Source organism: Diadema setosum, chromosome 2 (assembly GCF_964275005.1).
Source record: "Diadema setosum chromosome 2, eeDiaSeto1, whole genome shotgun sequence".
Classification (NCBI taxonomy): domain Eukaryota; kingdom Metazoa; phylum Echinodermata; class Echinoidea; order Diadematoida; family Diadematidae; genus Diadema; species Diadema setosum.
Window position 1 is genome coordinate 5815807 of NC_092686.1, and position 13164 is coordinate 5828970.

Genomic DNA, 13164 nt, shown 5'->3' on the forward strand with positions numbered 1-13164 from the left:
TTCTCCAGGTGTTGAGATAGTTCTTTGGAGTGTTAGTTGTTTGGTATTGTTAGGGAGAAGTATTCTGAAGGTCATCTAAGCGTGCACTCCTGGAAGTACAATCCACCAACTAGCTTTGTCTGTGTCTATTGCTCTACAATACGTAAGGACCAGGTTAAAGCGGTTAGAGACCAGTGGAGCAATATATTCTCTTATCATGCTGTCCACTGTGAAGAAAGCCACAGACACTCTCTTTAAATCATAAAATGACGATCCTGAGGGTGAGAGTGTCGAATACATAAAACGTTAAAAGTTAAGAGCTGCAATACGACGGGATGATCACATCAACACCATCCATTTATTTTAACTATTATTATAGTCATCTTAAAAATGGGAGCGGGTTTCCACTCTCATACCCATTAAAATATCGTTTTCACAAACAGTGTTTAACGCTCTCCATCTTAGTTTTTACCCCTCTTAATCTTGAATCTCTTGATGTACTCTTTGGCGTTTGCGACGTTGTGTGGGTTGACTTGCACCATCCGGTCACGTTGCCAATCCTTGTACACGTAGTCGGAGAAGGGTAGGATATTGAAGAAATCTCTGTCACTCATCTCGTCCAGAATGGTGTTCATCGCTTCTTTGGTTTGCCGTATCTTGTTGCCGTACATCGAGGCGCTAAAGTCGAGGACAAACACCACTCTTTTGTTGACGGCGTCGAAGGTCACAGGGGCGAAGCGGTGCACGAAGTTGACTCCTTCGGTCTGCAGAAGGCAAATTTGGATCGTAAAAAGGAGATCTGCATGTAACATCAAGGGTGAATAACGCTATAAACCAATAGATACAGTGCCTATTGATAGCCTGTGGAAAGCAAATGTATAATTTATACGCAAATTTATAACCATCAGCCGTCCAATTTGCACCATTTAGTATCATGATGGTGTGTATGTGTGGGTGAAGTTTAGAAGAATTTTTGGACAGGTCCTTTTATCATTTTCCTGGTGACATGACATTTGCTCCTGTGACAGTTGCTCTGGTCTTATTTTCTCCACGGACTTAGGGTTAGGGTTGTGATGGGGTTTTAGGTTCAGTTTGATGTGAGGATTAGGATTAGAGTTCAGGGTTATGTTTGTGGGTAGAATTTATGTTTGGCTTTGCGTGTAGATATTTCATGGGGGCAATTATTGAAGGAGCAAAATAATGTCATGGAACATTTTTCCTACCTGCACCTCGCCGACGCCCGGTCGATGAGCGATGTCGTACCGGATGATGAAGTCTCCATAGATACCTTCAGAGTCTCCTCGGTTCTCGTACTCGTTCTGCTTCCGCTCAGTCGGACGGTAATCGAGGCGCACCTTTGTCGACCCGATCGCACGCAGTTGGTCGTCGAGATCGTACACCTTCCCTCTAGTGCTGGCAGCGGCTTATTTCATCGAAAAGAAAACATATAGATACCTTGTAATTATGTTTTCCTTTAATTTTGTCTATTATTGCAAATGTTCATCGGATTTATTTTTTCCTCTCTCACTTCCTGGCTCTCTTTTCCATTGACATGCTTCGGGAGAATGTTCTGCAACATCTTTTTAATTAATGATCTAATTGCTTGAGAAGAATACGTATTATTTAATTCATATACAATCGACCTGTTTGCTAAAATGGGCATCATTTGAAGGAAAAATACTCCAGAGACAACTTGTGTATACTTTCAGGAGCATTTCATTGAAGAATATTTTTCATATGATTATGATAATGATTACATTTGATAACATTCTTCAGTTCTATAAATAACTGTGGAAAAACGAAATAAATTTGAAATGAATTGAATTGAACTTAACTGACTGATAGATAAGCCGTTACTAAATGCGTGAATGATGAAATATGCTTGATACGAGGTGATGAATTAAGACTTACCCGAACAGAAGTTATATATAGAAACTATTTCACTATCCCATTTGGGAACATTATCTGCATCCTGCCCTTGATTTCTTTAGAATTTGAATAATGATTATTGTGATCGTCATCCAATCGATCAAGATGGCAAGTTAATTGGTCTAAGTAAGTCATTTTGGCATTATGTAATGCCTAAGTGTGTTTTTATGACCTTAATCGTATCCGTTTCTGTCATCAATAGTTTGTTATTAAGATTTCATGCGTAAGATTAATTCAATACCTACTCGATAGCGCGAGTTCAGCCATACTGTAAGGAAGAAGAGTCGATACCGATTCTGTGTAGGATCGTGTATCGATACCAGCTTCCGCTCGCACGATCCCTTGCGGCTCAGTCACGGCAGCGAAGATTCGGAAGTCGTACACGCTCTTTCAAGGTAGAGAGAACACGAACAGATGTGATGTTAAAGGGACTGTACAGTTCTGGTTGAGGTGAGGATTTAGCTTTTAATGTTTTGCGAGATATTCAGAAACCACTCTATGAGATGTCAAAGAGCATGCAGGGAATCAAAGGTTTATTTGATGAAAATCGGTTTTAAAATGGTTGAGATATCCAAAACAAAGTGAAACAAAGAGACCCTAATAAAAGGCGTGGCCTGTCGCCTTTTATTATTATCACTTTTTTTTTTGGATATCTCGGCCATTTGAAAACCAATTTTCATCAAATAAAAGTTGAATCCTTCTTAAAATTACATGCTGAGGTTTCTCATTATCTCACTTCGGAATGTTATAAACCTGAAACCAGTACTGTACAGTCCCCTAAGGCTTCGGTGAAAGAGACATAATCCATGATGGAAACGGCACTGCGAGATCCCGTCATTTACGATGAAAGTATTATTATGTGCCCCTCATCAAGTAAGTGTTTTTTTTGTTTTTTTTTTACGTCCGCGAAAGCCCTACACTGTTATCCTTTATACTATCTCTTTTTTTTTCTTCTTCTTCTTCTTTCTCCTCCTCCTGTTTGTCTTCTCTTTCAACTTCGTTCAACAATTATTGATGTCGATGAATCTAACAGTGCCATGATTGCTGTGTCCTACTAGGGAGTTGTTGGGGTTTTTTTTTCTGTCCCATCTCCCTGGTCCTACAGATACCTTTTTCAAACTGTCTGTGGCTCATAATGGTTAATGGTTACATTTCCTTATCATCTCCTTATCATGTCTCGTCAATAATTTTGCACATTTCTTATCAAGCATATTGCTCCATGTCAACGAATACTTTTACACGTTACACACTTTACACGTCATCAACAATGGAAGTCAAGTGGGTGGAAACTTCAGTTTCGAATTCCTTTCTTTTACAGTAGGTCTATGATCTCTGACACTTAAAACGATCGTTAGAGGCCGTAAGTCAAACAGATAGATAGTCAGATGGATGGAAAGATATAAAGGTAGATAGATAGATGGATAGATAGATAGGTATATAGAAAGATAGACGGACAGATAGATAGACAAAATGAAATAGACAAAAAGAGAGATTGAGGGCAGAGATTAAAGTAGTTGTAAGTTCATCAAGAAAGAGATCATAAAGAGTACCGAAATTAATCCGCGCAAAAATGAGAGTATGAGGGTAAGCAAACATACAACAAGAGAGACATAGCTATAGAATACAAACGTACGCATGTATATGAATGTATGTATGTGTGTATGTATTAGAGTATGCATACCTAATGTATGTATGTATTATGTACATTGTATATAAATTTGTAATGAAAGTCAGTTATAGCGCTGTCATGTGTATGATCTGACTGTTCACGTACCTGCTCGGGTCGTATGCTAATGCGCTGGGTATACCAACCGCCCTGTCGCTCCAAAAGTTCTTGGTACTGGACAAAGATCTGCACGTTTCCACGTGGAATAGTGTTGACAGTCACTGTGAACAGGTTTCTCGTCTCTTGCCCCCTTAAAGACAGAAATGAATTAAACAATGATGGTTCGTTTAAGGGAAAAATCTCCACTTTGTGGTAGTTTACTTTCGTTTTGAAATGAACAGATCCAAGTATATGTATATATGTATGTATGTATATATATATATATACATATATATATATATATATATATATATATATATATATATATATATATATATATGTATATATATATGTATATATATATATACATATGAATTTTGCGGCCAACATTCGACAAAAGTTTTGAAAGCTGTGAAAGCTTTCATGTAGTGATTTTAGACCAATCGCAGTGTGCACATGAAATAAAGTGGTGATGACATCACCTGACATCGTGACACATTTATTGGTATAGACACATTTCATTTTCCGGAGGGGATGAAGGGGAAGTTATCAACGTAAAATCTCGTAAAATCATTACAACTTAAAAAAAAAGAAAACACTCAGCAACATTAATGCCAATGGATATGAATTACAAGAGTAATATCTAATCATTCAGCAATGAAAAGTAGTTACAAATTTGTTTGTAAAACCAGTAGGGGCTGATGTAATCATCTTAATGACATTGCATCTCATTAAAATTTGCGTGGGCGTTTAGTTTTGATTAGTTCCCCAGAACAAAACAGGAGACAAATTCTGGAGTAAAACATATTTGAAGCATAATGAAATAAAACCAAATAAACAAACAAACAAACAAGCAAACAAACAAACAAACAAACAAAAATGGAATAGTAGAAACATTACGGATTGTTAATGTTTTATGTATTTGTTTGTTTGTTTGTTTGTGTTTGTCATCGATTCTCTTAGCTTTCCTTTTTTAAGTGGGGGTCCTCTTTTCAAGGTTTCAAACTCACCCTGTTGTATATTCCATCATGTCGATACTCGATATAGAAATGTCGGACGGCTGCGATAGATCGCTGACGATACACCGATCGATGGCGAAACCTTGATATCGAACCCCATCGACAGTCCTAAAAATGAAAGTAGACATCATTTGTATTCATTTCCTTCACTGCCTAATATGTATTACTTCTTAAGGTAAAACACCGATTCTTGTTCAAGTGAGTTTACTTTACTAAGAGTAAAGTTTGTTAACTTTGATAGATAAGGGCATTTGCCTATTATACTGACAGCAAAAAGAAACTTCTCAACAATTTAAGTTGATAAATGTATACTTTGTCTTATGTATCACTTTACGTTTGATGGAAATAAAGTATGATTGAACTGAAATTGGAAATCTTTGTCGTTTTTTTTTTTTCAGTTTGCAATGATGTGATACACGGAGTCCTTCAATCTCAAGATCATCACGTCCGCAATGTTGTTTTTTAATAGCAAATTAATTCCCTCAAAGATTAGTCCACACTCACGAACTAAAATCGACAACCTTTTTGAAGTGATTAGTTATAATGAATCATTTCCTATTAACAACTGGTATTCTTGTTGTAAATTTCCCCATACACACACGCACAAGCACACGCACATACACACACCAGGGGCGGATCCAGGAATTCTGTAAAGGGGGAGGGGGCAACTAATATTTGTGGTGCCACTTCCGGGTTTCATTTCATTTTTTTTCTTTTTATTTCTTTTGTTTTTAAAATAAATGATTAAAAAAAATATTGGGGGGGGGGCGCCCTGTACGCCCCCTTTGGATCCGTCACTGCACGCAATACTTACATAGCAAAGTCGGATATGTAAGAGTTGAGGGGTAAGAGGAGATCAAACGAGAGCTTTTGCGTCACTCCGGCCGGGTTCCGGATGTACGCCCTGATGATGGTACTGGCGAAGCGAACCGCGATTCGTGTTTCAGCGTGGAATCGGACCATTTCCGGAGGGACAGGGGTCTAAGTATGTAGGAGAAAATGGGAAAGCCGCCGTATGTCTAGTACAATGATTGTGCTGGCGAAAGCTATAGTTTTAAAAACTTTGATGTTAATTTACGGCTGTCAATATGCCTATTGATGGGCCTCTTCAGGTGGCTTATTAACGAGCGGCTGCTATCAAAGGCGCGAATAAGTTCTAAAAAGATGACTGTCAAAACGAAGTCGACAAAACGGGGTTTCCATGGTAACATCACTGGGAAAGGTTACTGTGAATGCTTTTACAATACATTGGGTTGTTTTACTTTTCCTATTACGTTGCTTACCACTACCGCCAGTTCTCTACTATAAAAAAAAAAAAGTATTAGTATACTATTGCCACAACTACAATTTGTCCCTCTCGTCGTCCTCCTGTATAACTGCTGCTACTACTTCTTACTTCGTGAACACTATAAAACTCTTGCAGCACCACAGTGCTACCACTATGGTATAGACGTCGCTGAAGCCTGTGAGAACTATATAACAGTACGTATTCTCCCACTGCTACTACTGCCGATTTTGTTCCGGAAAGTAATCTTAAGCTACTATGAAGTGTTTCTAAAAAGACGTGATGTTTTTGAAGCAGCCTTTTTGAAGGCAAGCATATCTTTCATTATTTCCCCTTCAAAAGCAAGATTTTTTTTCCCTCAAAAGTCTTGGTCAGTGAGTGCTACTCACAAAATGATTATAACCATGTTTTTAGAACATTCACCAGCAGGGTTGCCGCGATGGTGGTTTTTAATTTGTTGTTTTCAATTCAATTCAATTCAATTGAAACTTTATTTTCATGTTTTTGTCAACAGTATATACACACAGCAATGTCTGAAATTGGACATGTATTTGGATGATACACACGAAGAAAAGAATAACATCACGTTCATTTCAATGATCTCTATACAAAAAAAAAAAAAAAAAAGAGGCATATTATATACAGGCACATTTATATAATATTGTGGCAAAACAAATGGAGGTACCTACTCAAAAGACTATGTTTCCACTGTGTGGGTACCTCAGAAATCTTTTGGGGAATGATAATTAGATTCAGTAGATATGCCTAAAAATGAACAAGCAAACACTGAATTAAACAGTTAACTACAAATTTCATTACCTCAGAGACTTTTGCCCTATAATTGTTCCCAGCTTCTCATTTAATACTCACCAACTGCACCGCTTGTCTCCGAGCGCGATTGATGAAGTCTCGCTGGAAAAACAATGTGTGATAAAAGAGAAAATTTCGCAGAGTGGAAATCTCAATATTTGAAATGAGATAGGAAGCTATTAATCCTAGCCGTTAACATCACAATCCCACATCACATTGAGGTTGACTTTGATAAACCTTAAAAGAATAAAATCTAACGAAAATCATGGTGGAAGAGCTCAGTTTCTTCAAGATCAGACATGATGAGAAAGTTTTAGGTTTGGCATGTTTCATTTCCGATATCAAGCAAACCTACAAATATTTGGAATACTGTTTATCTATTCATCTCGTGTCCCTGTCATTAGAGGACCATTTCAACAAGCTTACTCTGTCATCTGCATTCTACTGGACGTACGGGTATCCATAGCAACCAAGCCGAAGTGCTGACAGCGTGGGCCGGGTGAGTTTTAGGGCTGGCTCAATGTCAAGGATTAAATGGCAAATTTGACCGTCGTACAGATATACGGACAGACATTGAGACTGCCAGCTAATGCGGGCTTCTCTTATTCAGTACTTCACTTCTGAATTTATTTGACGAGCTGTTTTTTTTTTTAACTTTCCTATAGCCTTCCCACAATTTCCTAACCTGCTCTTTGGTTATTGGAGGGAAATAACCGAGGTGAACGTACAAAAGTTAAATTGGCACAGATGAAAACATTGATCAAACGGATCAAACTTTTATTGCACTTGAAGGGGCATTCTTTTAAGTGGAATCCTTAACTTACTATTCGAATTAATTCCATGCTTATGCACCCCTGCAATAGAGTGTACAACGTGGATGAGTGGAAATATTATGTTTCAATGAGTCTTACAAGAGTGTTGAGTGCGAAAACCATCTACATAATGTCATTACACGAGCATCCCTACTCGAACCACGCAGAGTTAGTACTTGAGGGTTATGGAATTTTCATATCAATCTCAAAACATCATATTTCAAGGCATTTCAGACGAGACCAAAGAGGATCACCTATAAGAAGGAACGAAAACTTTGGACTGTCCTTTATTTACATGAGATATAAAGGCAGCTGTCGGAACACTGTGATTGAAGAACAAGACGTATAGGCACAAGTTCTTCAAGTGTTTGAAAGACCCAAAAGATCGTCTCGAAGTGAAGAAAGTCAACAATATTGATCTCTTTACAAAGCTGAATGATTGGACACCGCATGGAACTACATAATGTGTAACACAAAATTCAAGGTCATACCTGAACGATATGAACGCTATGATTTTATATACACATATGAGTATAAAATCATATATTAAAAAAAAATGATTTTCTGTTATAACATAGACTAAAAATGACATTCCGGGGTAAAAAATCGGGAATTGACACAGTTTATTGCAAATTTTGAAAAGGCAGAGTATATACTAATTAAAGTAATTAAGAAAAAAAAAAATAATGTCGGCAACAAAGAGCAATGACTTGATACTCTTGTTGTTGTTGTTGTTGTTGTTGTTGTTGTTGTTGTTGTTGCTGTTGTTATTGTTGTTGTTGTTGTTGTTGTTGTTGTTGTGGCTTTCAGTTTGTAACGTGCACTTCTTCATTGTATACTTTGTATTATGCATCGCCTTTTGTACGATAAAAATAAAATGACTGATGATGATGATGATGATGATGATGATGATGAAACAGCATTTGTATGGCGCCATTTATCTGTAGAAACATTCAAAGGCGCCATTGAATTGCCATCAAGGAAACGCTTTCGAAAACAAGTTACGCCTCGAAATGTCTTGGTATGTCTTTGTTTTCTAATACCTGTGAAGAATCCTCATAAAGCAGTTGAGGGAATCAGTACTACCATGGGCTCATGCATTTCAATCAACATCTTGTACTTTTTTCTTTCTGTTCATAGTTTGAATGAAATGTGGTCTTCTACCCATGACGCCCTCATACACCACTGTCGCTTGCCACTATTTGCTCTCTGACATTGCTAGGTAACAGTTTTCACACCAAAGTCGAGAGGAATTTGGTGGCCGAAACACTTGGTCCAAATAATAGAGTCACTGGCCTGGAATCTAACTAAAAAGACTCCTGGTTAGTTGTCCAGTCAGCTTCCCACATTCTATGCGATAGGTGATCGATTTATCTAATCACAGATGAAGACCAAAGACAGATAGAATTATGTTGACAAGATTTTGATTTGATTTGACTTTATCGGTTTCTGCGCTATCATTGTAGGCCTACATGTACACACATGATCAATAACTATGATGTATATACACATGCATTGCTTACACAAAGCAATTTGTCTCCATTGGATTTACAATTGTTTGTTTCTTTGTTTGATTTTATTTTCTTTGACATAATTTCATACATAAATCAAATTTCTTTTGAGAAACAGGCCCATAACGGAAAACGGTCAGGGAAAGGGTCTGGGGTAATTATCCAGGAGGTAATTGCCCTAAACCCACAAATCATGTAGGCTCATATATAAAACACAATGTTGTATGACAAACTTGTATACGCGGTTCAACAAATAATTGAGAAATTATGTATGTATGTATTATCAATCGATCGATCGATCAAGAGAAATAGAGAGAAAAAAAAAAAAACCAATACGTGGATGTGTGGAAGTATCATTGCAATGAGTTGAGAATCAGAACCCTTGCTTGACTTTTTTTTCTATTCATGTGTGGAGTGTGGTTAATGTTTTATTTCGTCCGCTCTAAGGAGTACGAGCCTTGTATAGCACATATCTCATTCTCGTTGAAAGTTTGGGCACTCCAAAGCCCCCTGATCTTATTCGTCGCCCCACCAACCGCCCCATAGCCTACCCGTCCCAAACCCTTCCTAGACGCCTTCGCCTCCGCCCCTCCCCAGAGGAGTGTGCACTATGAACTGTGTACTCCAGCATAACTCATGCTTCGCACTCTGGGGTGAGAGATCGCGCCACAAGGTGTGTACCTTCCCACGCCCCCGTCTTTGTTAGCCCGCCACGGCCGGGGTGTCTCCGCGAGAAGGCGACTCAGAAAGTCAGGGCAGCGGTGGTGGGTTAGGTGGTGACAACAATAATAAGCCCCATTCAAAAAAGGGGGAAAAAATACACACCAACGCACCCACCCGTAGACGTCCCCAAGCGTGCTCAGTCACATGAAATAAGTGCATGTACGTACATAGCCTTGCAACATCACGATTTAAAGATAAAAATCACTGTCATTCGCGTTTACACACACAAACACATATACAAACATTATACATGTGATACATTTATACACAAATTAATAATGAAATAGTCGGGAACTGTAACACGTGTCGTGTACACTAAGCAGCTTGTGCTTGTACCATTTCAATGCCTAATCTATTTCGTGCGCAAAAAAAGTACGTAGCAAGATCACGAATACTATGTTCAAGACATTTGATAAATTACGTCTTCCTACAGCTGGTAGAAAAGAAAAATTATAAGGGGAAAACTTACCCATAATCATTCTTTTCTAAAATTAAAAAGTCTTCTGCTCAATAAGACGAGACAGATTTCTCGGTTAAAATTTAATTAATAATATTCAACGTCACAAAAAGTGGAACTATGGCCCAGGAAACCGGTGAGTATACCCTCCTAACCGAATGTCAAAATATTTTAGGATTATAGGATTGGCGAAATACTGCTAAATAAATAACAAATACACCAAACGATTAAATCAAGTAAAATACAATGGAGCCAAGCCCTCTGCCCGATGATTTACGTGTTTCTTCATTAGCATCATATTATTATGTTATGTATGTTAATATAATTGTATATATCCTTGTTACTGCGTTTACGTATTGCAGCAACAAAATTCATTATTGACAATGAAAAAAACACATTAGAATTGTGTCTCAATGTAACCAGGAACAATATAAATAACATCCCCCTCCCCCATCACCGCCGCCACTGCCACAAAATCACAGCAACACATGAAAGCGACAATAGCAACAGCTACGACACTTTGTAGCAACAGCTGAAACAAACGGGGAAAACGACAGTGGAAAGAAACTAGTGTCAGTACATACAGTAACACGTAGGGCCTATAAACCATAGCAATACAACGTGCCATGACCCTTCTCCTCGTTAAAAGTCATAACGTTTGCCAAGAAATTCTTACTGCTGTAGATGATGGTCTCTGATGCTCAGCCATTGCGACCCATCTTTTTCTTGTCGTTGGGCCAGACGACGCCCCGCACTGCACGACCAGGAGAGCCAAGATAAATCCAAACAATCGAATCCCTGAGAAAATGTCCAGGAATACCATCGTCGCACTCGGAGCGCCAGAACTCACTTTACTTCAAAAAAGAATAAAAAGGTTCCTCATGAAATGGAGAAAAGTATAGAGAAACGAACTTCGTCACAACGTGGATGAGGAACAGTAAAATCATCGGTTATGTTTCTTCGACCAGCAGTGAAGATGACAGACCATCATTGTTATGATTGTTGTCATAAAGTTCAGAGCCAAAGATGGAAATGAGGAACGTTTCTCCATCTGACAACTGAGTTGACTTTTGACCTAGAGAATTCCTCACCCCCCCCCCCCCGCCATATTGTTCCCTCTGTGTTCTTGAGACTTCAGGGAAAACAAGCAGCAAGTGCGATGTTGTACACCCATTCAAGGAACAGCGTAGCCTTTTGTCAAGGCCCTCTCGCTGTATGATGGCTATAACGGGCGAGCGAAGCGAGACCAGCCGAGCTCGAGAGAGCGAACCCCACTCTGCTGGGCTCTCTTTACCATACAGCGAGAGGGCCCTTGACAAAAGGCTAGGTACGACAGTAATCCGTTCCGCAATATTTTCTTTTTTGTGAAAGAAAAAAAAAGTGATAAAAGGAAAAGAAATTCATAGAGCAGTGTTTGGCGTAAATATTCTGAAGAGAATGGAAAACGCCACTAAACACAAAACAACAACAACAATAACAACCGTCTATGTCTATCAGTGTCTGTCTCCATTTCTCCCTCCCTCTCTCTCCCTCTTTCCCTCTCTTTTTCGCTTCTGTTGCTATTTTTCATCAGCCTCCTACAGCCCCTTTGGCTGTCTCTTTTTTGTGAAAGATATTAGGCCGTCGGATGTTTTTATTCATGTTGGTCTTTCTCATTCTATGCTCTAGAAATGTCAATGTTGACACCGCTTACTCAAATCAAATGTTCTCTTCCGTGAAAGGCATTATTTATCACTTGCGGGTGAAACAGAAACCCAGATTTAGTGCTTCAAAATAGGTATAAAATGTGAGTTAGGCATAGAAACAACCATTATACAAATTTTAATCAGGATAATCAATGTTAAGCGTTGTTAAATGTACAAAATGTGAACAGTAGTTATCATAAAATTGTTTCTAGACTAAACCGTCTGCAGTTATGGATTAATAAGAAACACAGTGATATCTCCCTATAGGTTTTATTGCGAAATTGTTATGTGATAGTGTGTTTTGTGATACAACTGACCTACACATATGCATCAAATGTGATAACTCGATAATTTTAAAAATCACTGCTCCCAAAGGTAAACTCTACCTTTAAGGACGATATTGTATTGGTTGAGGTGGGGGGTCGGTTTTTCTCTTCTTTGTGTGTGTGTGAAATACTGAGAAAACTAATTTATGAAATGTTCCAGATCTTGGAAGAGTAATTCAAAGTTTATTTGATGAAAATCAGTTTTTAGATGGCTGAGAGATCCAAAAACAAAGTAAAACAAAGCAATTTTAATGGGCTCCACCTTTTATTAGGATGGCTTTGTTTTGGATATCTCTGCTATTTCAAAACCAATTTCGTCAAATAAACTTTGAATTCCTCTTAGAATTATATGATATTTGATTTCATGATTATCTTATGATTTCATACAAGGTTTCTCACTATCTAAAAAAAATACCATAAAAAAACAAACATAGTAAACCTGAAACCCTATCTCAATCGAAACTCTACCATTTAATATCCTCGTCTTTTTGCAACTGTCATACATGCAGCCATGCATAATATACCTCTTATACTTCACTCTCCCTCTCTCATTCTCCCTATGTTGTTGTTTATTGAATATTTTTGACGTTTATCATTATTTAAAAAAGAATATTTACTCCAATACTGGATTCAGAAACTACTTTTGATGCTACATAAGTCTTTATTGTTGTTATTTTTTTGTGTCTTTTTCGGTTTGCTCGATAGTCTTTCGTCAAGACTGTTAGGCTTGTTGCGATTCATATACGTAATGGTGATTTTTCAATCTTATCACACATGATTTGACAAAGTGGATCGTATCTTTTTTTTTCTTTTTTTTTATGTGGAGGGGGGTTATATATATTTCATGCTTAATTACTTTGTTA

The 13164-nt window shown here is 38.0% G+C and overlaps 1 protein-coding gene across 1 annotated transcript in view; it reads right to left on the reverse strand.

Annotated features, from left to right (window-relative positions):
- Positions 1-5670, reverse strand: part of LOC140239255 (uncharacterized) — a 31429-nt gene extending 25759 nt beyond the window's left edge. Inside the window, exons 1-6 of the mRNA XM_072319134.1 lie at positions 5507-5670; positions 4684-4800; positions 3683-3824; positions 2154-2295; positions 1203-1402; positions 452-743 (exon numbers count right to left, since the gene is read on the reverse strand). Of these exons, the coding sequence (XP_072175235.1) occupies positions 452-743; positions 1203-1402; positions 2154-2295; positions 3683-3824; positions 4684-4800; positions 5507-5655 (1042 nt within the window). The 5' untranslated portion in view covers positions 5656-5670. The remainder of the gene's footprint in view (positions 1-451; positions 744-1202; positions 1403-2153; positions 2296-3682; positions 3825-4683; positions 4801-5506) is intronic.
- Between the last annotated feature and the right edge of the window lie 7494 nt (positions 5671-13164).